At 63.5% G+C, this 25,491-nt stretch overlaps 3 protein-coding genes across 40 annotated transcripts in view; 2 read left to right on the top strand and 1 right to left on the bottom strand.

The window, feature by feature from the left end:
- The window catches only part of SIVA1 (SIVA1 apoptosis inducing factor), a 692,134-nt gene that overhangs the window by 76,172 nt on the left and 590,471 nt on the right, over positions 1–25,491 (top strand). The gene's annotated exons all lie outside the window — the stretch shown is intronic.
- Positions 1–25,491, bottom strand: part of ATP5MJ (ATP synthase membrane subunit j) — an 819,915-nt gene that overhangs the window by 235,474 nt on the left and 558,950 nt on the right. The window contains exon 1 of one of the 38 annotated variants that reach the window (XM_050798466.1): positions 22,222–22,225. The exons of 33 other annotated variants lie outside the window; for them this stretch is intronic. The gene's annotated coding sequence lies outside the window, so the exon portion shown is untranslated. Of the gene's footprint in view, positions 1–22; positions 27–2,488; positions 2,493–13,682; positions 13,687–21,094; positions 21,099–22,221; positions 22,226–25,491 lie in introns of those variants that run through there. 4 more of the 38 variants (XM_050798467.1, XM_050798469.1, XM_050798471.1 and 1 more) reach the window with 4 other exon arrangements.
- Positions 1–25,491, top strand: part of KIF26A (kinesin family member 26A) — a 42,733-nt gene that overhangs the window by 15,849 nt on the left and 1,393 nt on the right. Inside the window, exons 6-17 of the mRNA XM_050797097.1 lie at positions 4,684–4,871; positions 13,553–13,742; positions 17,728–17,940; positions 18,567–18,660; positions 18,968–19,230; positions 19,320–19,503; positions 19,696–19,858; positions 20,138–20,300; positions 20,981–23,897; positions 24,563–24,768; positions 24,897–24,914; positions 25,240–25,390. Of these exons, the coding sequence (XP_050653054.1) occupies positions 4,684–4,871; positions 13,553–13,742; positions 17,728–17,940; positions 18,567–18,660; positions 18,968–19,230; positions 19,320–19,503; positions 19,696–19,858; positions 20,138–20,300; positions 20,981–23,897; positions 24,563–24,768; positions 24,897–24,914; positions 25,240–25,390 (4,750 nt within the window). The remainder of the gene's footprint in view (positions 1–4,683; positions 4,872–13,552; positions 13,743–17,727; positions 17,941–18,566; positions 18,661–18,967; positions 19,231–19,319; positions 19,504–19,695; positions 19,859–20,137; positions 20,301–20,980; positions 23,898–24,562; positions 24,769–24,896; positions 24,915–25,239; positions 25,391–25,491) is intronic.

Raw genomic sequence — 25,491 nt, 5'->3', positions numbered from 1 at the left:
CGGGGGCGGAGGGACGTGTGGGCCCCCCTGCATCGCCCGCCCCTGTGGCACCCCGTGGGCGGAGGGACGTGTGGGCTCCCCTGCATCGCCCGCCCCTGTGGCACCCGGGGGGCAGAGGGACGTGTGGGTGGCTGTGAAGAGCCCTGTTTCTGCCTGGCACACTGTCCAGTCACCGCAGAGTGACCAGCACAGGCTTGTCCTTCTCCCTTGGTCTCCAGGCCTGGTGGCATTTCCAAGGGCAGACAGAGGTGCAGAGACCCTGTAGTCTCTGGGGCAACATTGGCCGCTGATCCTGAGGCCAGCCAGACCCTGCCCTTGCCTTCTGGGCTTTCGGCCTCCCTGTGACTGGTGAGGTGGCCTGTCTGGACATCAAGATCCTGCCCCAGCTGGGGGCTGGCCTTGGCTCTAGCTGCCTTGGCACTGGCTGCTGGGCTGCCCTAGGGGTCGAGGTGCACAGAGGCCCATGGGAGGAACTTCTGGACACCCCCTGAGTCCCAGCTGGTGTGGTGATTCCCCGGTGGCCTCGGGACCCACACCCTTTCACCTATGAACTCCCTGGTGAGGCCAAGAGGAGGGAGCCCTACCCTTGCCATGAGGTGCCTCCTGGCCCCAGGGCTGGGCATCCTGGGAGGGGTAGGCGGGGACGGTGCTGGGGGCTGCAGCAGGTAAGCTGGGCAGCATCCTGGAGGAGGTGGCATTGAGCTGGGCGTGTGTGGAAGAATCAGGGACTGGGCCTGAAACCCAGGATGGTGGGCACAGGTGCCTCCGTCTCCTGCTCTTGTCTCCCTGGGCCACTCGGCCTCACTGCACCCTGTCTGTTGCTGAGGGTCCCAGCGGGTGGGGGTGGAGAAGATTGCAGACCCCTTGCTGGGCAGCCCTGCTGGTGGATGGCGCACTGTGAACGGCAGGCATTTAGGCACCCTCTCTGTGTTATGTGCACATTGATCGTGGCCAGGGTGGGTGGGAATGGATTTATAATTAGACAACAGTCTGGGCAATCAATAGGGAGATTATTAGAACCATAAATAGAATTTTAGGATTCAGATGAGGTAATTTCCCCTGAACCAGGGCATCGATCATTAGCGTGGCCCTGGAATGTTAATGTTGCCTGTTAGACTCTAGAGTTAAATACTTGTGGAGAGATGCGCTGCAAATCTCCACCACAGACCGTCAGCCACCCCTGGGCCGAGTGAGATTGTTCCAAGGCGAACATTGATCTGGGGCGAGCGGGTGGGACAGGGGTGCTGTAGCCCTCTCTGTTACACGATGTGGAGAGGGGGGCGGGGCCCAGCCATGGCACTTTGGCCTCGGCCGAGGCTTGGCAGGGGATGCTGAATGTGGCTGGGTCTGGCCAGAAGAGGCTGATCCTTAGAGGGGTGGTGGGTGGTCCAGGGCTCCCAGGACCCCCTGCAGCCACAGGTGGGGCCTGGAACATCCCACATCTTGAGCATCCAGAGACTCCTGGGCTATGGAGCCGCCTGGCAGGGCTGTCCGGCGGTTCTTTCCTGGCTGTTGGGCCAGGCCCTGTGCCTGTCCCTGTGCCTGTCCCCCACCCCTCCTGGCCTGAGAGCTCTGGACAGTGGTCATGGGGGCCACCCCAGTGCCCTGTCTGCACCACCAGAGGCTGTCAGGGTCCGGGACACGCTGCGAACCGTGGCGCGTTTCACACTGTGAACCAAGCTGCGAGACCGAGGCTGTGACCTTCAGGGCCCACAGTGGGCTGCAAGCGGCACAGTGGACGCCCACAGAGGGGCGGCCCGGTGGGCAGTGTGGGGTGCTGGAAGTGTTGGCGGTGGCCCAGAGGAGCTGGGGTGCCTCCGTACATGGAGGTTGGGTGGCACCAGCTTGGGGGCTCCTGCCACCCCTGTGCCGGACTGCAGGGGCTCTGGAGGGTGTCCCATGGTCCTCACAGCTGAGACAGGCCAGGCAGGGCCAGACCTTTCAACTCAGGGCTGTCCAGGCCCTAAGGCCCTTTGAGTGACGAGGCTGGAGCTTCTCGTGGGTGGGTGAATCCGCCCCGTGGGGCTCTACAGGGTGGCACACATCCACACCTGTGCAGGGGTGACACTGGCAACGGAGAGTTCAGCTCTGAGCCTCCTTGGCCGCTCCTCAGCCCCTCCTCCTCCCTTTCTCCCCCGACTTTTCAGCACAGAATAGCACCCAGTGAAGCATTTATCTGGGGGGCTGGTGTCTTTCGCGGGCCAGAACCTTACAGATGCGTTTAGGCTTGGAGGGCTCCTGAGAAGAGGGTTAGCGTGGCGTTTCCTAAACTGTGTTCCATGGAACCCTGGTGTTCCCGAGGTCGCAGGTGCTCTCTGCTGGCCGCCTGGTGCCTGCTGTGGTTAGGAAGCTCCCACTGGGGTGGGTCCCGTGCGGCTATGCTTGGGGCCCTTGGCTCTGCGCCCCTCGGCCTGACGCTCCCCTCTCTCCTGCCTTTCCTTCCGCTGCTGCTGTGGCGCCTCCATCACACGTTCTGTTTGGCCGCCCGCCCCCCCTCTCTTCTGCCCCCGTGTTGTGGTCTTCCCTCTCGCCGTCCTCCCCCGCCCCCGGCTCTCGCTTTGCCAGACGGCTTCTTTTGGCATGCCCGGGCTCTGCTTCCGGCAGGAATTGGCAGTGGCCGTCCCGGCGGATGGGGCGGTGTCCCGGCAGCGCGTGGGACGGTGGAGCCGAGGCGCGTGCCGGACTCCTGAGACAGGTCAGTGTGGGGAGGCCCAGCTGGCCGCAGGCCTGCACCGTTGCTGGGCGGGGCCGGAGCCTTCTGGCCGGAGGTGGAGAGGCCGGCTTGAGATGGGGGAGGGCTCGGGCCCTGTGGGAAGAGGGCGGAGGAGCCGGGTGGGCTGTGGTGTAGCAGCTCTGTCCCTGTTGTGGCCCCTCCAGCCTCAGTGCCCCTGTCCAGTGGGGGAGGCAGGGTATCCTGGTGCCTCACTGGACACTGTGATTGGGCCTGGCCCAGGATGCCAAATGTGGCCCCACGGTGGTGCCATCGCGACCAGCCACCTGTGGGTGCCGCGCTAGCTGTGGGTGGTACGACCCCGACCCTGGCCCCCAGGAGAACTGGCCCTGGGTGCTGACTGCCATGCCCAGGTGTGCTCAACCAGACCCAGCTCTGCTTGGGGGACTCAGGACCTGCTGTTAACACTGTAACTTTAAAGATAACTGTTTCCTGTCTGCTTAGCAAGGGAGTTTAGGCCTTTGATAAGGAACACATACATTAAGTGATGACATAGAATTCACATTTGAGGGGAGGGGGTGGCTTGGAGAAGGAGAGGGCTGGCCGGGCTGGGTTCAGAGGGATGTATAGGAGTTCCTGGCCGGCAGGCTGGTAGTGGGGTGTGGTGTGCTGGCACAGTGTCTAGTGAGCTGTTCCAGGTCCCAGGTTCGCCCTTTTCTGCTACTGGGCAGTCCTTCTGGAAGCCCCGGAGGAGTGGCTGGTGCCTAGGGCCTGGGAGGGCACCCAGCTTCCATCCAGCCTAAGTCTTGGGGCTCTCTGTAAACTTCCTTTCGCAGACTTGGTTCTGTTGCAGGTCCCGGGAGGGGCCTGGAAGCTGGTGCCGGCCATGGGTTGGGCAGAGTGAGCCCCTCCATGGTAGTGAGGAAGGAGACTGTCTGGGACGACAGGGCCTCTGTCTGGAGTGTCCCTCCCAGGTCCTGGAGTGACTTGTTCTGCTGATGTGCCATGCCTGGCCTCTGACCTGTGCCACTTGGGACACCCTGAGGATGCTGGGCCCTCTAGACCAGCCCACGTCCCCTCAGCATGGGGACCCCAGTCCTCTGCCAGCCTGGGTACAAAGGACACCTCGGGCAGTGGTTATTGATTGGACACTTGGGGCCGAATGACGGTTGGCACCCGGGTGACTGTGACCTGACCAGGCCATGGTGCTTAAGGGGGTCCTTGGAGAGCTTGGGGCAGTGGGCCCTTGGGGCGGGCGGCCGGGGCGAGGGGTGGCCAGGCTGAAGCAGGCTGCCTTCCCTGCCCTGCCTGAGGTTGCATCCCCCCACGCAGCCCAGGGCCAGGTTTGGCCTGAGGGTCCCACGTGTCTGGGAACGGTACGTGTGGAGGTGGAGCTCATGTTTGCTGGGCTGTCCCGGACGTTTAATTACGTTTGTGCTTCATTATGAGGCGGCCTCCCTTTCTGGGATTTATTTGAGCTAATGAGTTGGAAATGCCAGGGTAGTATTTCAGATGAGGGAGCGCCATACATCACCATACGTGGGGCAATTAGTGCTCCTGCCAAATAGTTATTGTGGTTTCTTCTCGAATTATGCCGCTGGGTGCTCCCGGGTGGCTCAGGGGTGAGAGGGTGGGGGGTCTGTGTCCATTGGTCTTGACCAGTGTGGTCACTGCGATTCTGGAGCTTGATGGGGGAGAGGCAGAAAGTCTGGCTCCTGGGCCACCGTCTGCCTCCCTCTCTGCCTCCAAGGAGTCCTGCTGGGGCAGAGCACCCACACACCCCGAGCCGGGGCTGTGACCTCAGGGCCCAGGCAGGCCTTCCGCACTGGCCCTGTCTCCCAGCTCTGATTTCTGGGGCCTTCCCGGCTTCACAGGCTGGGCCCTGGGGGTGCAGAGCCTCCAGGAATGTGCTGGGCTCTGGGGTACCCAGGCCTGTCTCTTCCACTCCAGGTGCCAGGGCGGTGGTATCTCTGCCCTTGGGTTCCTCATACGCACTCTCTCCTTCCCTCCAGGCCGAGGCAGCGGTGGCGGCCGTGGCGGTGGCAGACACGGTCCGAGAAGGCCCCCCCGTGGCGGGCCCTGATGGTTTGTCGAAGGCCTGGGGCCGTGGTGGGGCCTGCACATCTGCTCTGGTCACCCCCACCCCGGGCTCGGTGGGGGGCTCCACAGGCCCCTCAGCTGCAGCCTCCTTCTTCATAAGGTATGTCCTGGGGTTTCCTGGGTAGCCTCATGGGCGGGGCCCCATGGCCCCGGCTCTGAGCCCCTGGGGACCTGTGGGCCGTTCCTGGGGGACGTCGGGCGTGCTTGCTGCCAAGATGAGTGGATGGGGAGCTGCACAGAATGCAACTGCTGAGCTGCTCGCAGCCTGCCGGCCTCTTGGGCCCCATGCCAGGACAGCACTTGTCCTGTGGGTGTCAAGAGAAATGTTGGGGGCATCTCACCCTTGGGGGAGCACTGCCAAGGAGGGGCTTTGTGGCCAGGACCCTGCCTGAGTTGGAGCCTGGTCCCTGCCTTTTCTGAGCTGTGCAATCTTGGGCAAATCACCTAATCTCTCTGTGCCTGGGTTTCCTCCCATCAGCTGGGCTCTTCCTCATAGAGTCGCTGTGACTGCAGCAAGAAAATGTGTGTGAAGCCCGGAGAATGTGGCTGGCCCAGAGTGGGGCAGCTCAGCTGTGGACACTGGGGGCTGCTCGGGGCAGGTGCAGGCTGGGGCCACAGAGATGACAAGGCCGGTCTTCAGGGCAGCACGAGGGGAGGGGCAGCAGGGGCTTGAGTGGGTGCCCACAGTGCCAGTCGGGCTTTTAGTTGGCAGGTCCGGCTCCACCAGGGCATCCCCCATTGGGGGACTGTGTCTGACATCACTTGGTTCCTTTCCCAGGCCGTGAGCTCAGGTGCCTGGTTTCTCTGTGCTCCCCCTCTGCTGACCCCCACCACTGCCAGAATGCCAAGCCTGAGGCCCCACAGGCACCAGGTCCTCGACCGACTGCTGTTGTGGATGTGGTGGGCCAGGCAGAGGGAACAGGGGAGCAGAGGTGGGGAGGGGGAGTCGGCATGGAGGGGCATGGCGTGGAGCTTCCACTGGGCCCTTCCCGGCGGGGCGTTTGGTCCTGGGGAGCCGTGGCAGAGCCCTCTCTTATCCTTGGGTGTAAGGATGCGGATCACAGGATGTAATTGCCATAATGCCTGGTAATGGCAGGCCCAGCCGCGGGTCACTGTCCCATTAGCAGCCCCGCGCGGGTGCTGATAAGCTTGAACATGCATCACACCCGACGGCCAGAGACGAGGGCGTCTTATCAGCGCCGGCCCTGGGGACTGTGCGGTCTGATTGCAGAGTGACGGGGCATATGATTAGGGCATTGTCGCACGCCGTGCGCCGGGCTGAGGGCTGATGAGCACACCACCGCATTGGAGCCCAGCCAGGTCGCGCACGTGACGAGTGTGGCCTCAGCGCCACCCCAATTAGGCGCCGAGAGCATGGCGGGTGGGGACCCTGGTGGGAGCAGATGGGGGTCCTGCCCAGCTTGCTCTGGGGTCCCCCGTGTGTGTGCCAGCTCACCCCGTCACAACCCGCCTAGTCCTGAATTAAAGGGCCTGTGCGGCCGGACTGGGCACGGGCCTGTGGCCATGCTCCTTTGGGTCCTGTTTGGCAGGAGGATTTGAAACGTGGAGACTTCCAGAAAAGGAAGCTGCAGTGCTCAGAGCTCCCCCCATCCTTGATGCTAAGCCCCCTGGTGCCCAAGGAGAGTTCCTGACCCTAGGAAGTAGGGGTAGGGTGTCGGCCCCCAGCCTGGCTCGTTGGTGTCCTGGAGTCCAGCAGAGCGGCCCTGGCTGCCTTTTGTTTGGGAACTGAGGCTGGTGCCGCTCCCCAGCCTCGCTGCCTGCTGACCTTGGGAAGTTACCATAGAAACCAGCGCATCAGGCTGGGGACCCAGAGGCGGGTCTCCCGAGGCGGGGGGTGCTGCCGCCGCCATTACTTCCAGCCTGTTAGGCACCCTGGGTCTCAGCGGCTCCTGCCAGGCCACTGCAGGTGGCAGGCCGTGGGTCAGGTTGTGGCGGCGGACGTCCTGGCAGGTGGGCCCCGTCGGTGGGTGCCTGACGTGGGCTGGGGTCAGTGGTGGGTGACCCACAACTGGGTGACTCCAGTGGGACTGCAGTACCCTGAGCCCTCGGGGTGAGATCAGAGGGAGTGTCTGCTCCTGGGTTTTGTGGATGTGGGCGTGGCTCTGAGTGGGGATGAGTCCGCTAGGAGACAGTGGAGCTTCAGCCCCCACCCCAGGGTTCTTGGGCACGTGCTGAGGATACCTTCTGTGTTCCCACCTCCACCCTTGCGGAAGACCCGGGAGGGGGTGGCACTGACTCCAGCCCCTGCTCTGCCCTTGGGAAGTTTCCAGTCTGGAGGGACGAGGGGCACCTCTGTGGAGGCAGCCTTAGATGGCAGCATGGGACCCGTGCAGCAGCCGGGGCAGAGTGGTCTCTCAGGGAGCGGGCTTTGAGGGTTAAGTAGGAGTCTGGCAGGCAGCATTGCCAAGTGGGGACAGAATGGGGTAGAGGTCAGGAGTTTGGGTTTTTGAATCTTGTGGGCCTAGGGAGTCTCAACTCTGCTGCTGCCCACAAGCGCCCCAACCCTGGCTAGGACACCAGCCTCAGGCTGCCCCCGATCCTTCCAATGGCCTCTGGACTCCTCATGTCCACACCGGGAAGCTGGGATGTGCAGTGATCCCATGGGTGCCCGGGTGCCTGGGTTTCGTTAATGCTAACAGGGGCATAGATAGAGCAGGGGCTGAGCCCCGTGCCCTTACCCCGTGGGTGGGGCCTGGGGGAGCTGCAGGGACTGAGGCCGCGCAGCTGTGATAGAGCTTGGCATGCTGGCCCAGTAAGTGTTCAGAAAGGTGGGGTGTGTGGACCGGGTGGCCCCCAGGGTTAGGAGTTTTCCGAAGGCTACGGTGACCCCCGAAGGCTCTGGCAACTCTGATGATACTGTCTGCGGCCCCACTGGTTTGTGCTGGCACTGGGAGCCTCTGCAGTGCCTCCTCTGAGGTACTTCCACCATCACACTCTCACCTGCTCGCTGCCATGCTGGTACGGGGGTCCCCTCCAAGACCCCAAATCAAATGTCTTCGAAAAAACTGCTAAAGGAGTTTGCTTCCCTCTGGTGGGGGGCACCTCATGGCACACGCAGGTACCCAAACCCCCCACTCCCCACCCCATTGTGGCCTCAGCAGAGCCCCCCGGTGTCTGCCTGGATGCCCAGGCCCATGGATGGTCAGGCTGGCACCCAGCAGAAGTACAGCGCCTAGCGGGGGCGGTGCACTCCCCAGAGGCTTAGCTGGGGACCCACATGGAAGGCACTGTCTGGGGAGATGCCCCCCCACCTGTCTTCTGGCCTGTGGCTGAAAATCCAGGACACAGGAAGTGCAGGCCACAGCAGGGCTGGGAGTTGGAGAGGCTGATGCCTCAGTTCCTGGCCTCAGGCCCCAGCTGCCTCCAGCTGGGGTCCAGGGTCCCCTTCGCAGGTCTGCAGGACCCAGCTGGGGTCCCCCGACGCCTGCCCTGGTTCCTTGGTGAGGCAGGTCTGGCAGGTGGCAGGTGTCCCTGGGGTGAGGTGGAGTAGGGAGGGTGGGGCTTAGTCCAGCAGCCCCACATGGCCCAGTGTGGAATCTCTGGGTTGGCCATAACTGATTCTTGCACGCGACAGAACAGGCTCGTGTGTCTCCTTGGGGTAATTAAGGGCCTCGCCATCAAGACCAACTGCCTGTGAAATTACCCTCTTGTTTGGAAGAGGTGATTTTTCTCTGTAAAAAGGGAAATATTTCCCTTTCTGTTGGCGTGAATCGATGGCCAGGGCCAGTGAGCTCAGACAAGGCTGTGGGATTGCAGCAGGACACCCGGTGGCTCTGGGGGCCACTCAGGAGCCCGCTCTCTGGTTCATCCTCAATCACGCATATTCTGAGGTCTTCTGTGAACATCTGCCCCAGACCCCCTGCTGGGAGGGACACAGCTGTGTAAACTGGTGTCTCACGGCAGGGGGTAGTTTCTATAGAAGCAGGAGGCGCAGGGGCTGGGGACGCCCATCTCAGGGCATCAGGGCAGGCTTCCTGGAGGAGGTGGCTTGTGAAGATGGGGGCTGTTTATGCAGGTGAAGTTCCTGCTTTTCTGAGTCTTCCCTTCAGAGTCAAACCCCTCAGACTTGCGCACTGAGGGCTGCTGCTCCCTGGCAGTGTTGGGTGTGGGTGGTGTCTGCCGTAGCCTGGGGGAGACAGCCCCCACTGCTCAGAAAGTAAGTTCGTGCTGGCGGCCCTCAAGGGCTGTTGAACCCAGGCATGGTAGCCAGGTGGGGCTGCTGTGTCTGACGGGTGTTTCCATGGGGACCTGAATTTCATCAAAGGAGAATGCCCGTTCTGGGGCCTCGTTAACGCAGTGACAGGCCTTTGAGTCATACCAGGGAGGTAACCCCGTAAAAGCAGGCACTGGGAGGGCCCAGGGCTGGGGTGCAGCGTGTTGGCGATGGGCCCCAGGAGGAGGGGGCGCCTCAAGTTAGGTCAGATTGTGGGGTGGAGATGTGCGGCAAACAACCTTCCAGACTTCCAGGGCTGGTGGAACCGCAGAAGACGCCGGGTCCCAGCCTCTGTCTAGGCGGCCTGGGCCCTGGTGTGCTTGCTGTGGCCCAGGCACACCTGAGGTCTGTGCTGGAGGCGCCGGCTCCTGGGAGGGTCACTGGAAGGGCAGAGCCCTTGTGGCCTTTCGCATGGCCGATGGAGCAAAGCACCAGCCTGGTTTTGGCCTCTGCATACCTAAGGCTCCAGCCCCAGTATCCCTCTGGCCTCTCCAAGTGCTGCTGCAGTCTCCGGTGCTCCGTGTCCCCTGGAGGCTTGGGGGTGTGGGTGCCGATGCCCTACTTCCCACAGCCTTGGGTCAGAGCTGGTACCCTGACCCCACCCAGCCTAGGGAGGGGCTGCAGGGGAGGTTTGAGGAGCTGGCTCTGGGTGGGCGTGACCTCTCCCCGTCCACCTGAGGCCGAGCCAACGCCCTCCAGTGAGGGCCTGTGCTGGGTGTCCCCCTACATCCATTTCCAGAGGAGTAAAGGGGTGCAGGGAGTCTCCCTGTCCCTTATAGGGGCCACTGTGGGGACCATCCTCAGCCCCGCCTGTCCAGGCAGGCTGGGGGGCTTCCCACCTGCACCTCAGGGCCCTACCCTTCCTCCCTCCATGCCCTGAGAAACCTGGGGTCCCAGCCTTGGGGCAGCACCAGGCAGCGGGGTGGGGCAGCCCTGTCCCTGTCCTGCCTGCTAGATGTAGATGTTTTCCAGAGCAGGGCTGCAGCTTCTTCCCTTGTGGGCGGCTGGCTGGAAGCTGAGGTGTAACCCAGGGTTGTGGGGTGGGGGGTCTGGAACAGGAGGCTGAGGCTGGGGTGGTGGGTGGGCAGGAAGAACCCCAGAGCAGACAATGGTGAAATCCAAGCCTTCTCCCACCCAGGCCCCTACACGCGCAGATGCAGCCCTGCCTGCCTGCCTCTGGCCTTGCCCGGGCCCCTGCCCAGTCTCTCTGCCCCTCTGGGGGCTCACTTTGAGGTTTGGGTTGTGGCTCTGTCCTCTGCACTTCCCAGCGTTCCCCTCTGCCCGGGCTTCTTGCCCTGTGGACAGACGCACAGGCGCACAGACACACAGCGCGGGCAACTGTGTCGGCCTCCACCCTGTCCCTGATCTGCTGTGTGAGTGATCTTTGGGTGAGGAGGGGACAAGGGCCTCTTCCTTGCAGGGCAGTTGTGAGGTTTACAGAGATGAGGCTTAGGCACGGTATGGGGTACATACTGGCGATGCCAGGTGAAATCCAGGGGTCTCAGGCACACAGGCCTGGGCCCCAGGACGCAGGTGCCGTTGCTACCTCCAGCTGTGGGCAAAGAACCCAGGTCCCCGCGGCGGCGGGCTTCCCACACCTGGAACGACCAGGGCTTCTGGGTAGCCCTGGGTTTGGTTCCTGGGATTCTTACTCCTGGCACCCCCCCCCCCCCCCCCACCAAGCTCCATGTCTTGCCTGGGTGGCTGCAGGCACCGCCTGCCACTGCCCTGTTAAGGACTCCACCATGTGTCGTAGATTACTTTTATTTTCCATGATGACACCTCACTAGGAGGAACGCCGTCCCTGGGGTCTCTTAAAAGACAGCTCCTATTCAAGATGAAAGAAGTTAAGCAAAACGCCGGCGCTGCAGCCGCCGCAGTGGGGGCCGCGAGAGGCTGGGTCCGGCTCTGGGGTGCAGGTCATTCCACACTGCGGTCAGTTTTAGGGAGTCAAGATAGACTTGAGAGACTGAGGGCTGTGGGCGGCGTGGGGCACGTTAGGGGACAGAGGAGCCCAAGGTGGGTCAGGAGAGCACCAGTGGGCAGCGTTCACCACACCCTTCGCCGGGTGGCATCCTGGCCTCTGGCCCGCATGGGAGCACTCCTTTTGGGACACCCAGTGTGTGTGTTCGTGCACCCCTGCGGCGTCCTGGTGTCCCTGTGTTGGTGGGTCCACAAGCCGGGGTAGGGGCTCTGGGTGCCTGCAGCAGAAAATGTGCTGGGAGGGTGTGGGGCCCTGCAGGGGTGGGGTGGGTGGGCCACAGAGAAGCCATGCCAGGGAATGAGTGGGTGTGGCCCAGTGACCTGACCTGGGGACACATCCCCAGCAGCAGGGTTAGCGCAGCCAAGGCTCAGGCGCAGCGGGCCTGCACTCTGTGTGTGTGTGTGTCTGCATGTGTGTGTGTGTGTGTTTGTGCACCTGTGTGTGTATGTCTGTGTGTGTCTGCATGTGTGTGTGCGCATCTGTGTATGTGTGTGTCTGCGTGTGTGTCTGTGTGTTTGTGCATCTGTGTGTGTATGTGTGTGTGTGTGTCTGCATGTGTATGTGTGTGTGCATCGCTGTGTGTGTGGGTGTATGTGTGCATGTCTGCGTGTGTGTGTGTGCATCTGTGTGTATGTGGGTGTACGTGTGCATGTCTGTGTGTGTATGTGTGTGTGCATCTGTGTATGTGTATGAGTGTATTTGCGTGTCTGTGCGTGTCTGCGTATGTCTGCGTGTGTGTGTGTGCATCTGTGTATGTGTATGAGTGTATTTGCGTGTCTGTGCGTGTCTGCGTATGTCTGCGTGTGTATGTCTGCATGTGTGCATCTGTGTGTGTGTGTGTGGGGTGTGTGCGTGTTTATGTCTGTGTTTGTGCATCTGTATGTGTATGTGTGTGGGTGTGTGTGTGCGTGTCTGCGTGTGTATGTCTGTGTTTGTACATCTGTGTATGTCTGTGTGTGTGTGCGTGCCTCTGTGTGTGTGTGCGTGTCTGTGTGTGTGCATGTCTGTGTGTGTGTCTGTATGTGTGCGTGTCTGTGTGTGTGTGTGTGTGTGCATTTCTGTGTGTGTGTCTGCATTTTTCTGTGTTTCTCCGTATCCTTGTCTCTGTGTGAGTATGTGTGTGTCTCTAGAGTGTCTGTGTGCCTGTGTCTCTCTGTATGTGTGTCTCTATATGTCTTTATGTGTCTCTGTCTCTGTGTTTCTGTGTTTCTGTATGCATGTGTGTGTTTCTATGGGCTTGTGTGTGTCTGTGTTTCTGTGTCTCTGTGTCTCTATGCATGTGTGTGTCTGTGTTTATGTATGTGTGTGTCTTTGTGTGTTTCTGTATGCGTGTGTGTGTCTGTGTCTCTGTGTCTCTGCATGTGTGTGTGTCTATGCATGTGTGTGTCTGTGTCTCTATGCTTGTGTGTATCTGTGTTTTTGTATGCATGTGTCTCTGTGTTTCTGTATGCATGTGTCTCTGTGTGTTTTGTATGCATGTGGCTCTGTGTGTTTTGTATGCATGTGGCTCTGTGTGTTTTTGTATGCATGTGTGTGTTTCTGGGTGTCTGTGTGTGTCTCTGTAGGGTGTGCATGTCGAGGTCTCCTGGGAGTCCGCCCCAGTGGCTCCCAAGCATGCACTGGCCTCCCCTGGAGGGTGTGTTAAACCCAAGTGTCAGCCTCTCCCTGGGAGGTCCTGTGGTCTGGAGGGTTCGGGAGACCGCACCTTCTGGGAGTCCTGCACTGTGGGTGCAGGAATCCCGCAGCCCTGGAGGTGCTGGGGCAAGGCTGAGCCTCAGGGTGGACTGTGGGGTAGGGAGGCGCTCACCCTGGCTGAGGGGCAGGGTGGCAGCGGGGGCACTTCCCAGCAGCCCTGAGTGGCGAAGGGCCACAGGGGCCCAAGAGCGGGGCAGTGGCTCCAGGATGGCTCTAGGGCCTCGGCGTACGGCAAGGGGCGAGATAGCCTTACCTGGGGCCTGGGGCGCGGTCATCTTGATGGCAGCATTAATTGAGCCCCTCCTGTATGTGGGCACTGTGCTGGGTGCCCTGAGTGTGTCAGTTCATTAGGGCCACACAGAGGCCTCCATTGTCACCTCATCCCACTTTGGAGATGTAGAAACTGAGGCACAGGCAGGCCAGGTGGACGTGCCCGGGTCACAGCTGTGCATGGCTGCCCACAGTCTGGGCATCGGGTGGGAGCAGCTTTCACTGTCCAACCCCCACGGCAGCTGCAGGTGGGGGATGAGGGCACAGCCCGTGGTGGGGGATGAGGGCACAGCCCGTGGTGGGGGATGGCATTCAGTGCAGAGTGCACGGAGGGGCGCTCAGCCTGTGTGGGTCTGGACCCTGTCACAAGCTTGGTCCGAATGCTGGGCAGAGCCCCTGGGGCAAGGACGCCACGGAGGCCCCAGCCTGAACCAGTTGCAGGAATGAAGTGCAGGCCTCCCAGCCACATTTTGGGCTGTGTTTCCTGGGATGGTGGCTGATGAAGTCCCCGGGTGGGACCGCCTGGTGACTCGCAGGCGGGTGACAGGAACAGCTGCTGTCACCCACCACTGATCCTGCTTCTGCCTCTCCTCCCCAGGGCTGTGCAGAAGCTCAGCTTGGCCTCCAAGCGGAAGAAGCCCCACCCGCCACCACCTCCAGCCACCCGCGGCGCCTCCACCTACCCCACCGACTTCAGTGGGGTCCTGCAGCTGTGGCCGCCCCCGGCGCCCCCCTGCCTGCTCAGGGCTGCCTCCAAGACCAAGGACAACCCTGGCAGCATCGGGAAGGTAGACGCAGCCCCGAGTTCGGGGCCCTGGGTGGGGAGGCCAGGGGCGTCTGAGAAGATGCAGGAGGGGCGTGGGAGTGGAGGGGCTGCCACTTCCTTCTCTGGGTTGGATAAGAGTGGTCAGTGGGGTGCCATGGGGAGACTGAGGCCCAGGTGGCAGCAGGGCGCCTGGGAGCCTGTGCTGGGCTGGGACTGAGGGGATGGGCGGGGAGTGGCGCGTCCTAGGGGTCCCAGGGGCATGTGCTAGGTTCATCGTGGGGTGGGACAGCCAGGTCACGGGGCTCCCAGGGACTAAGGATTGGGTTTGATTCAGGGAAGCCCCTCACGAAGGCTCCACTGAGACGCGGCCCTGAGGGGGCTGGGGGCAGGAGGGGGCTCTCTGCTCTCCAGAGTCACCGTGTGCAGGCGGGCCCCTGCTGTGGGAGAGGGGGATGTGTGATAGGTTGATTCTGGCGCCGCGCTCCAAATGGGAAGGCTGCAGCCTGTGGATGGCACAGGGTCTCCATCAGTGATAGGACAGGCTGGCTCCTGGCTGCCCCTGGAGCTCTGAGCCTGGGGCCTGTGGCTTGCTGGTTGTGCCCTCCAAGTCTTGGAGAAATACCTGCCCCTGGCCGGATGGTGGCCCTGCCGCCTTCTGGGAGCTGGCAGTGCCTCGTTCATGGGCCCGTGGAGGGTGGGAAGCCAGTCACACAGCTCTGTGTGTGCCCCCTGTGGCTTTTTCCCGCCCCTCTGCCTGCTCTGCAGCCAGCCCCCTCCCGCCAGCACCCCGAAAGCACTGCCTGGCGCCTCCAGGCCCAGAGGAGGCCTTGGAGGCTCTGTGCCCCATGTGGGCCATCAGGCTCCATGCCCTTCTGGACTCAGTTGGACCACGATTCCCAGGGGTTCAGCTCCCCAGGGGCAGGGTCTGGAGGGGACTCTGTGCCCACGTTGGAGACCCCCTGACAGAAGGCCCCTGTCCCTGGGTCTGGGGCTGCCACAGGCCCCTCCCACTGCCCTAGCTGCCCCGGGTCTAGGGTGCCAGGAGCAACCCCCGCCCCTGCGGTCCTGGTGACAGCCTGCTTGACGTTCACAGCTCTGTAGTCCTGCAGGGGCCTCCACACCTTGGGGCTTTGTTAGAGCTCGGGAGGTGGCAGGCTAGTGGGAGGGTTCTGAACGTGCTGGCTGTGGGGAAGGGCTTTAAGTGACTGTGTGTCCGGCCCTGCCCTCAGTGGTGCAGCTGTCGGGGGGCTCTGCCCGCTGCCCGCCCAGTGATGTAGTGAGCGTTGTACTTGCAGCCCCTGGAATGCTAATTTCAGTGACTTGAGCCCCCCAACCTCTCCAGGCCAGTCCTGGCGTGACCCAGTCCTGACCCTGGGTCCTCCCCACCCTCAACAGTCCCCTTGAGACGGGGCAGGTGGGTGCTGTGGGCCAGGCGGCCGCTGCCTCGGCCGTGTGGGCTGCAGAGCTGGGGAGGACGCCGAGGTCAGGTGTGGGCGGTGGTGGGCAGGCAGCATCCAAGTTCCCTGCCCGGCCTGGGATCGGGGCCCTGGCTCTGGCCTGGGCCTGGCACTCAGCCTGTTTGTGCCGTCCGGTTGGGGCAGGGGGCAGAGGAGTCAGCAGCTCCTTCAGGAGTCCGCAGCACTTTTCCCAGGGCCCCGCGTTTCTTAGGGGACAGCTTCTGCCCCACTTCCTCCTGGGGGCAGCCTTGGCCGAGCTTCTCCCTTCTCTCCATGGCAGTCACACCCCCGCCCTGCCCCGGAGCGCTCAGTGCTTCCCCAGCAACAAGGAGCCCTGGGTCACCAGCCTTCCAGCCCCTCCACCCTCCACACCCCCCGGCTTCCGGGGTGTTATTAGCACTAATGTCACATAGTCAGAAATGCCGCCTGAAAGGCGTTTAATATTGTCACAGAAAAGAAGTTAGATTACGTTCAATTTCTGACATTAATGTGCTACTTAAGATAATTCATCACGTTGTGGTATTAAAAAGACATCCCTGTCTGGGTGGGTGCTGAGCAGCGCCCCTCCCCCTCGCTGCCTGGGCTACCTCTCCAGAGCTGGAAGCCCCTTTTTAATGCAAAATGTGTTTTTTCCCTACCAGGCAGCTATTCAGTAGGGCTTTGTAATATCTGAACATTTAGGGGAGAGACTTGCTGTGCCTTCTCCTGCAAAGACCCTGTCATTTCCCCGAAGTAATGACAGGGTTCGCTCTCGGCAGACAATGGCCTGGGCTGGGACCAGGGCAGTGTGGGGCAGGCTAGATGGCCGGTGCCCGCACTGTGGGCTGCTCCATCCCCTCCCTGGGGAGGCCCGCACCCTCCCCTCCCTCCTGGTTGTGAGCCGGTTCTGGGATTAATGCCGCTGGCGGAAAGGGCGGCCGGCAGGTGTTGAGAGCCAAACCGTGGGCCTCTCCACGTCACTCCTTCCCGCTAGGAATTCTCTCAAATTTGCAGAACCCATTTGGCTCCTGAAGTGGTGAGGAGTTCACGCTGGAAAAAAAATTGCCAAAAATTACCGGGAAGTGCACGTTTTCGTCTGCTTTGCGGCGGCGTCTGGAAATGAAATAGTTTTGTTCACGTTGTCAGGGGAATCAAAGAATCGATTCTCGCCTAATGGAGCCCAGGTTCTGAGTAGTACAATAGAAAAGTGTTTCTTCACGCTGCTCCCGGGAGAGCGGGCACTCCCGACTCCAGCGGCTTGCATATCAATGTGCCCCATGCCCAGGGGGAGTAGATGGCGCCTGGTGCGAACTACCCACGGTAAACCAATTTTGCCGGCGTTATGTATGTGTCACTTACAATTAAATCCGTGAAAAATATTGGCTCTGAAATGCGTCTCGGGTAATTTGATTTACGCTGTAGTGGAGAAATCAGAGAGATCAGTGCAGAGTGGACTGTGGTGTCCTCCAGCAGGAAATGGGGCCTGTCTCCGGCCCTGCGTTGGAGCCCTGGTTCAGGGTGGCCCTTGTGTGCGCAGCCTCTGCTGGGTCGGAGCCGCTGCCTCCTGGCATCGAGACACCAGATCCACCTGTGTGGGGCGTCCCTCCTGTGCGTGGGTTTCGGAGTGTTTGCAGTGATTGCTCTGGGCTCTGGTATCCTGGGTCCTGCCCCTCCCCGGCATCTGTCCCCTCTTAGGGTGCTGGGGTTGGTGTCAGGATATTCCGGTGCCCATGTGGGGCCCAGTTTGGGATCTGTGTGTGTGTGCTTTGGAGACACCATTGCTTCTGCCCAGCACCAGGGCTGCCTGGTTCCCTGCCAGCTCGGGAGGTCAGGCTGGAAGCCCAGCCCCACCCTCAGTCTGCCCCCCGGGCCTCAGTCTCCCCAAGCCTGCAGTGGGGCCGGTGAGACTGAGGCGTCAGAATTTACATCTTCCCTTGGATGGGATCCTTCTTGTCTTGCCCCTCCCCGTTTGCATGCGAATGGGCTTCCCCCTGCTTTCTGCTGACCCTAGTCCGGCAGGCCACAGGGTGCCAGGGTTCGGTTCCCTCAGCTGGCCCAGGTCAGAGGCAGCCATGCCCCTGGATGGCTCCCCTGGCAGCACCAGCCCTCTGCGGCTCTCACTCCTCTGTGGGGCAGTTCATTCCCTTATCTTCCAAGTGCTCCACCTCAGCCTGGGGAGAGCCTGCAGGGGCTGGGCCGGGGGGCTGTGCTCCTCCCTCCTGCCCTTTCCTGGACTGAGCTGCTCTGCAGGACCTGAGCATCCGTCTGTCTTTTCATGGAGGCGCCTGGAGCCTGCCACCCCCTCATTCTCTGTGCCGCACGTTCAGTGCTGACAGGCTGTGCACAGGCCTTGCCTCTCCCTGGCCCTCTCTCACCTTCTCTCTGCTCTGCTGACCTCACATGGGATCTGCTCTCGCCTGGAGCAGGGGCGCGGTGTCCACATTCCTGCGGTGGGGGTGCCAGTGTGAGACCTGGCCCGCTGTCCCCTCCTGAGCTGGGCCCCTCCTGCCCTGTAATTAGTGGCCAGCTGGGCGGAGGCAGCTTCTCAGGTGCCGCCCACCTCTGCCCCAGGTGAAGGTTATGCTTCGGATCTGGCCCGCACAGGGGGCCCAGCGCTCGGCCGAGGCCATGTCCTTCCTGAAGGTGGACCCTCGGAAGAAGCAGGTGATTCTCTATGATCCCACCGCCGGTCCCCCAGGCAGCGCAGGCCCCCGGCGAGCCGCCACTGCTGCAGTTCCCAAGATGTTTGCCTTCGATGCCGTCTTCCCCCAGGACTCCGAGCAGGTACGGGCAGGCGGACTGGGCGTCCTCCTGGGGGTCCGGAGCCGGGCTGCTGGCTCAGCACATGGGTTAGATCTGCGCCTGCTTTTCCGTGCCGGGTGCAGAGGAAGAGTGAGCAAGGGGGGCCCGCTGCCTGCGGTGCCTGCCGGCTTACCTCCCTCATCCACCTGGCCAGCGTCCTTGGGTGTCTCCACCTGCCCCTGCTGAGGCTCTGGGCCAAGTGCACAGGGAAAGGCCTGGTTTTCCGGAGCCCACCCTCCGGGGAAGTTTTCTGAGCAGCTGTTGAGCTCTGGGCCCTGGGGGCGCCCGGTGCTCCCTGCTCATGCTGAGCGGTGGACCGTGTGGCCGCGTGTGCATCTCTCCACGCGTGGTGGTCTGCCCTCGGCAGCCGGACTTCTGTGCTTTGCGGGTGTGTGTCTGCACGTGTCTGGCCAGTCCCTCCTGCGTGTGTCCTGGGTCCTGTTCTTGTGTGTTCTGTGCTTTCCGTGTGCACATGGGACCTGTCCTTGGTCCCAGGTGTGCAGCCCAATCTCCTTGTGGGCTGACGCCTCAGGCCCACAGATGTGGCAGAAGGAAGGGGCCACAGCCCCTGGGCCCTGGCACCTGCCTGATTCTCTGTACCCCCCCAGGCCGAAGTCTGCTCGGGGACTGTGGCCGACGTGCTCCAGTCGGTGGTCAGCGGGGCTGATGGCTGCATTTTTTCCTTTGGCCACATGAGCCTGGGTAAGTGCCCTTGCCCCACCCTGGATTGGTCCTGCTGGCCACCCCCTCCCATCCTCATTATGGTGGTTGTTGGCAGCTTCTGGTGGGAAAGGAGGCTGGTTCTACACATGGGCAGTGGTGGGCATATGGGGTGAGGGGCTTGTGGAGAGGAAGCTGAACCCCTGCAGAACTAAAAGGCAGAGGGCTTAGGATGGATCCAAAGAGGCCCCTAAGATCTCAGTGCCCCTGGTTGACCCCAGGGACCCCAGGAGCCATAAAGGCTCCTTGCATGGTGTGTGGTGGGGCCTGACGCCTGCGTGGCCCCCAGGCAAGTCGTACACCATGATCGGGAAGGACAGCTCGCCGCAGAGCCTGGGCATCGTGCCCTGCGCCATCTCCTGGCTCTTCAGGCTCATCGAGGAGCGTAGGGAGAGGACGGGCACCCGCTTCTCCGTCCGGGTCTCAGCTGTGGAGGTGTGCGGGCGTGACCAGAGCCTGCGGGACCTGCTGGCCGAGGTGGCCCCTGGCAGCCTCCAGGACGCCCAGTCTCCGGGAGTGTACCTGCGGGAGGACCCCGTGTGTGGGGCACAGGTGCGCCTGCCTACTGTCCCACCCTGGGGGAGGGGGCTGTGCTCGGCCCTGAGCTGCTAAAGACACTGCAGGCTCCGCCTTTCCTGCAGCTCCAGAACCAGAGCGAGCTGCGGGCGCCCACGGCCGAGAAGGCGGCCTTCTACCTGGATGCGGCCCTGGCGGCCCGCAGCACCAGCCGAGCGGGCTGCAGTGAGGACGCCCGACGCAGCTCCCACATGTTGTTCACGCTGCACGTCTACCAGTACCGAATGGAGAAGTGCGGCCGGGGAGGAAGTAGGTGCCACGCCCGCACTCCCAGACCCCTGTGGGACGTGTGTCAGCGGAGACCCAGGCACAGGGGCCCCGTCATCCAGTGGCCCTGGGGATGTCCCTAGGGTTGTCCCCTGCTTGGGCCTGGGGTGGGGCTGTGGAGCAGGGTCTGGGGGCCCCTGGCTACACCATCATTTGCTTGTCTTGCGGTTCCAGTGTCCGGAGGCCGCAGCCGCCTGCACCTCATCGACCTGGGCAGCTGTGAGGCGGCATCTGGCAGGGCCGGGGAGGCTGCTGGGGGTCCCCTGTGTCTGTCCCTGTCGGCCCTGGGCAGCGTCATCTTGGCCCTGGTCAATGGAGCCAAGCATGTGCCGTACCGGTGAGTGTGGGGCCTGGGCAGGTGCCGACCAGGGTGGCCCCTTGGTGACCTGGTAAATCCGTGTCTGGTGTGCCCGGTGCTGCTGTGGTCCCCAGCTCCTCAGGGCTTTGCTCCTCCACCACCTGACAGGCCTTGCTGCCCGTGGGCTGCCTGGGGCACCACGCTATGCTGGTGTCAGAGCTGGGTGGGAATGAGACTCATCCCAGGGCTGCCCTTGGCCAGCCTTTCCCCTAAGTTCCCTTCCCAAACCCTTGGCATCTGAACCGCCTCGACCCCCAGGGACCACAGGCTCACCATGCTGCTGCGTGAGTCCCTGGCCACCGCCGGCTGCCGCACCACCATGATCGCCCACGTGTCGGACGCGCCAGCGCAGCACGCGGAGACACTCAGCACCGTGCAGCTCGCCGCCCGCATCCACCGCCTGCGCAGGAAGAAGGCCAAGGTGCTCCCCACCTCCTGCCCACCTCATCCCGGGGCCCTCCCAGCTCCTGTGTCCACTGCAGGCCTCTGCTGGCCTGGTTGGGGCGAGGGCGGGCAGCAGGTAGCCTGGAGCCTGGGTACATGTCCTGTGTGTTCTGGTGTTATGAGACCGTGCCCATGTGGCCCTCCCTGGGGGGTGAGGAGCCCAGCCTGAGATCTCTGGATGCCTTGGGGCTTGCTGTATGCAGCTTGTGGTGGCCTCACTCCAGCCTGCTGCCCCTGCACAGGCCCTGGGGTGCTCAGGAGAGCCGCACCAACTCCACAGGAACTTCTTAGGGACCCATATCTGGGGCTAGAGGGTGGAGTTAGGGGCACTCTGGGGTTACACGGCCCTTGGTGTGAGTCCGGGCCACTGGCCTGGGCATGCATGCTTGTCTTTTGAGCTTCCCGTTCCCTCCCGGTGTGGGGTAACACCTTTTTCTTTGTAAAGTTGCTAAGAATGGTCACTTAGGTTCTTCCCCTGAGACTCAGTACCGCTCCCAGTGTTTGGCGGGACATGGTTGGTGGTGGCTGCTGTGGTTTTCATCTCAGTGACCACAGCATTGGCCCTGTGCTCTGGGGAGGGTCGGGGAAGCGGGGTTGGGATGGGATGAGTGGGTGTAGGGGAGCCTGGGCTCACCAGCTCCACTTTTCTTTCCCCAGTACGCCTCCAGCTCCTCTGGCGGGGAGAGCTCCTGCGAGGAAGGCCGGGCCCGTCGGCCCCCGCACCTGCGGCCCTTCCACCCACGCACTGTGGCGCTGGACCCCGACCGCATGCCCCCCTGCCTGCCCGGCGACCCCGATTACTCCTCCAGCAGCGAGCAGTCCTGTGACACGGTCATCTACGTGGGGCCTGGTGGAGCAGCGCTGTCAGACCGGGAGCTCACCGACAATGAAGGTCCGCCTGACTTCGTGCCCATCATCCCTGCCCTGAGCCGCCACCGGCCCTCCAAGGGCCCCCGAGATGCAGACCACTTCCGCTGCAGCACCTTCGCGGAGCTGCAGGAGCGGCTGGAATGCATGGACGGCAGTGAGGGTCCCTCAGGAGGTCCAGGTGGCACCGATGGAGCTCAGGCCAGCCCTGCCCGTGGGGGCCGGAAGCCCTCGCCACCGGAGGCTGCGTCCCCCAGGAAGGCCGTGGGCACCCCGATGGCTGCCAGCACCCCTCGAGGCAGCTCTGGCCCAGACACCCCCCAGAGTGCCCCTGAGCCCTGCAAGGCCACTGTCTGGGGTGACCAGAGAGAGGATGGCAGCACTTGGCCCCAGCTGGTGGTCCCGGAAAAGGCCGCAGTGGTTGGAGGCAGGAGGCCATTGCCCAGCCCGGCTCCCCCACCCCCTCAGTTGCTGGAAGCCTGCAGAGCCCCAGAGGAGCCTGGGGGAGAGGGCACTGATGGAGTGGCACGGACCCCTCCCGTGGGCATGAGTGGGCAGGTGGCTGGGTCCCCGATGATTCCTGGGGCCACCTGCCCCCGCCTGGCTGCTGGCAGTCGCTGTCCGGAGCGGGGCCTGCTCACCACCACGGTGACCGTGCAGCGGCCTGTGGAGCTCAACGGCGAGGACGAGCTGGTGTTCACGGTGGTGGAGGAGCTGTCCCTGGGAGGGCTTGCTGGAGCTGGGCGGCCCACCAGCCTGGCTAGCTTCGACAGCGACTGCTCCCTGCGGGCCTTGGCCTCGGGATCCCGGCCGGTCAGCATCATTAGCAGCATCAACGATGAGTTTGACGCCTATACCTCTCAGGCCCCTGAGGGGGGACCCCTGGAGGGGGCGGCCTGGGCCGGCAGCAGTCACGGCTCCTCCATCAGCTCCTGGCTCAGCGAGGTCAGCATCTGTACTGCCGACAGCCGTGGCCCCACGCCGCAGCCCCCCTTCAGCCCCGACTCGCTGGCAGGGCTTGACCCCGGGGGCCCCCCTGCCCTGGATGGTTCTTTGGGGGATGGCAGCTCTGGGTTCCTGGAGCCAGACAGACCTGACAGTCCCGGGCCAACCTGGGGTCCGTGCCCTGGGGAAGTGGCTGCAGTGGCCCCATCCCGACCCAGCAGGGAGCCCCAGGCCGGGCCCTCGCGGGGGGCATCCGCAGCACAGACCATCCACTCCAGCCTCCCCCGGAAACCGAGGACTGCCTCTGCCACCACCCGTGTGGGCTGCACTCGCCTGGGCCAGAGCCCACCTGGCCGTGGAGGCCTCTTTGAGGACCCGTGGCTGCTCCGGACAGGGGAGTGTGATGTCCAGGCAGCTTTTGCCGGCAGGGCCCCCAGCCCCACACTTGGCTCCCCCCGGCTGCCTGAGGCCCAGGCGATGCTAGCCTGTGCCCAGAGAGTGGTGGACGGGTGTGAGGTGGCAGCCAGGGCGGCCCGCAGGCCAGAGGCTGTGGCTCGGATCCCACCGCTGCGCAGGGGTGCCACCACGCTGGGTGTGACAGTGCCAGCTGCGTCCTGGGGGGATGCTCCGGCAGAGGTGGTGGCCTGCTCGGGCAGCCTGAAGGCCTCCCCCACCAGCAAGAAGAGTCTGGCTCCCAAGGGGGGCTTCCTCCCGAGGCCCAGTGGGGCGGCCCCCCCGGCCCCACCCATGAGAAAGTCCAGCCTGGAGCACAGGAGCAGCCCGGCCTTGGCACCTCCCCATGCTGTGAACCTGCCGCGTGCTGGGGCTGCTGCCGTCCTTCGAGGGGAGGAGGAGCCCAGGCCCGGCAGCCGGGCTGACCACTCTGTCCCCAGGGCCACGTCCAGCCTGAAGGCCCGGGCCAGCAAGGTAGAAGCGGCACATCGTCTTGCCGGCCACGCATCTCTGGAGCGGTACGAAGGCCTGGCGCACAGCAGCAGCAAGGGCCGGGAAGCCCCTGGGCGGCCTCCCCGAGCCGTACCCAAGCTGGGTGTGCCACCGTCCAGCCCCACACACAGTCCAGCTCCTGCCTGTAGGAGCGGCGCAGCCAAGGCTGTGGGGGCCCCCAAGCCCCCTGCAGGTGGAGGCAAGGGCCGTAGCCTAGTGGCTGGCGGGTCGCGGGCTCTGGGGCCTTCGGTGAAGCTGTCGGCGGGTTCTGTGCCGGGCCGGAGCCCTGGCGGCCCTGTGGCCGGTCCCAGAGCAGCCCCACGGGCCGGGCCCAGTGTCGGGGCCAAGGCCGGCCGGGGTACCATCATGGGCACCAAGCAGGCGCTCCGGGCTGCTCACAGCCGCGTCCATGAGCTGTCGGCCAGTGGAGCCCTGGGCCGAGGTGGCTCCTCTTGGGGCTCAGCGGACTCGGACAGCGGCCATGACAGCGGTGTGAATGTTGGGGAGGAGCGGCCACCCCCAGGCCCAGCCTTGCCCTCACCCTACAGCAAGGTGACCGCCCCGCGGCGGCCCCAGCGCTACAGCAGCGGCCATGGCAGTGACAACAGCAGCGTGCTGAGTGGAGAGCTGCCGCCCGCCATGGGCCGCACCGCCCTTTTCCACCACAGTGGTGGCAGTAGCGGCTATGAGAGTCTGCGGCGTGACAGCGAGGCCACTGGCAGCGCCTCCTCTGCCCCTGACTCCATGAGCGAGAGTGGGGCTGCCTCCCCAGGTGCCCGCACCCGCAGCCTCAAGTCCCCCAAGAAGAGGGCCACAGGTAGGTGCGGACGTGCACAGCCCTCTACAGTTGACGGGCTTTCTGTGTGTAGCTGTGCACAGCCCTCCACAGTTACAGAGCTTTCTGTGTGTAGATGTGCATGGCCCTCTACAGTTTACAGGGCTAGGAGATGCTGGACAGACGGGCACAGCCTTTGGTCCCAGACGCACACAGCCCTGGACAGTTTACAGACTCGCCTGGGGCTTCCTGTGTATGGACGTGCACAGCCCTCTGCAGTTTATAAACACCCTGTGCTTGCCCTTCTGTGGCCCAACCCTGCCCCAGGGGTCAATCCTAGTCTGTGTCAGGGCGAGCACAAGGGCAGCCCTGCACGGGTCGCCAGGCTGGAGCACTGGACTTGGTTTGGGTCCCGGGCCTGGTGCCTTGCTGGCGAGTGTCCAGCTGCCTGGGAGGGCCCCACCAGGGCTGCCCCAAGGGACAGAACTGCTCAGATCATGGCAGGGAAAGTGGGGGCACTCTCGAGAGCTGTGGGCCTGGCTTGGGGTCGGCTCCCTCCCTGGGCAGAGCACCAGGCTGAGGATTCCTGGAATGGACCCCTAAGGTCTCCCGGTCAGGACTTGGGCTGGCTCCTCAGCGTCCCCTCAGGGGCTGTGCCTGGACTGGGCCCCGCCTCTGCTCACCCTGTGCCCGGCTCTCTGTTCCAGGTCTGCAGCGGCGGCGCCTCATTCCCGCCCCACTGCCCGACTCTTCTGCCCTGGGCCGCAAGCCCAGCCTCCCCGGGCAGTGGGTGGACCTGCCCCCGCCCCTGGCCGGCTCCCTGAAGGAGCCATTTGAGATCAAGGTGTACGAGATTGACGACGTGGAGCGCCTTCAGCGGCCCCGCCCCACCCCGAGGGAGGCCCCCACCCAGGTAGGGCTGGGGTCTGTGAGCCCTGGTGGGGAGGCCTGGTCACAGATGGCAGAGTGAGCCATCTCATGGGCTCATCAGGCCTCTGGGGCTGTGGCCGCGCAGCTCCTGACCTCACTTTCTGTCCACAGCCCTCCCAGGACACGAAGGTAAGAGTGGCTCTGCCCAGCCCACGCCTGTGGCAGCTCCGACACTTTCCTTGGGCAGTGGGTGGGTGGCTGGGGGGTCCTGAGGACACTGCTGCTGTCTGCTGGAATTCTCCCCAGTCGTGGGGAGGGTGGTCCTAGAGTGGTGCCAGGACCCAGACAGGCATGGGTGGGCTGCCCCAGGTCCGCCCCCTGCCCGCCCTTGGGGCCCCACTGTGTGCCTGCCAAGGTCTGGCAGGTGAAGGGAGGCGGGGGCCACGGCAGGGCTGCTGGGGGTCTCTGGGGAGAGGGTCCCATGCCTGAGCCCCCCACCCGGCCTGCCTCCCAGGGTCTGGCGTGTGTCAGTACAAGGCTGCGGTTGGTAGAGCGCAGGCAGCAGCGGCTACGGGAGGTGCAGGCCAAGCACGAGCACTTGTGTGAGGAGCTGGCCGAGACCCAGGGCCGGCTGATGCTGGAGCCTGGCCGCTGGCTGGAGCAGTGTGAGTCCCGCCTGCCCACGGACCCAGCCTGGCCCACCATGTGCCCTGACGCCTGCCCTCCCCTCCCCTCCCCGAGCCCCGTTGCTCTCCTGTACCTGCTC

The sequence above is a fragment of the Macaca thibetana genome, chromosome 7 (assembly GCF_024542745.1).
Source record: "Macaca thibetana thibetana isolate TM-01 chromosome 7, ASM2454274v1, whole genome shotgun sequence".
Classification (NCBI taxonomy): domain Eukaryota; kingdom Metazoa; phylum Chordata; class Mammalia; order Primates; family Cercopithecidae; genus Macaca; species Macaca thibetana.
The sequence above is the reverse complement of the archived record's forward strand: the minus strand, read 5'-3'. Positions and strand labels throughout refer to the sequence as shown.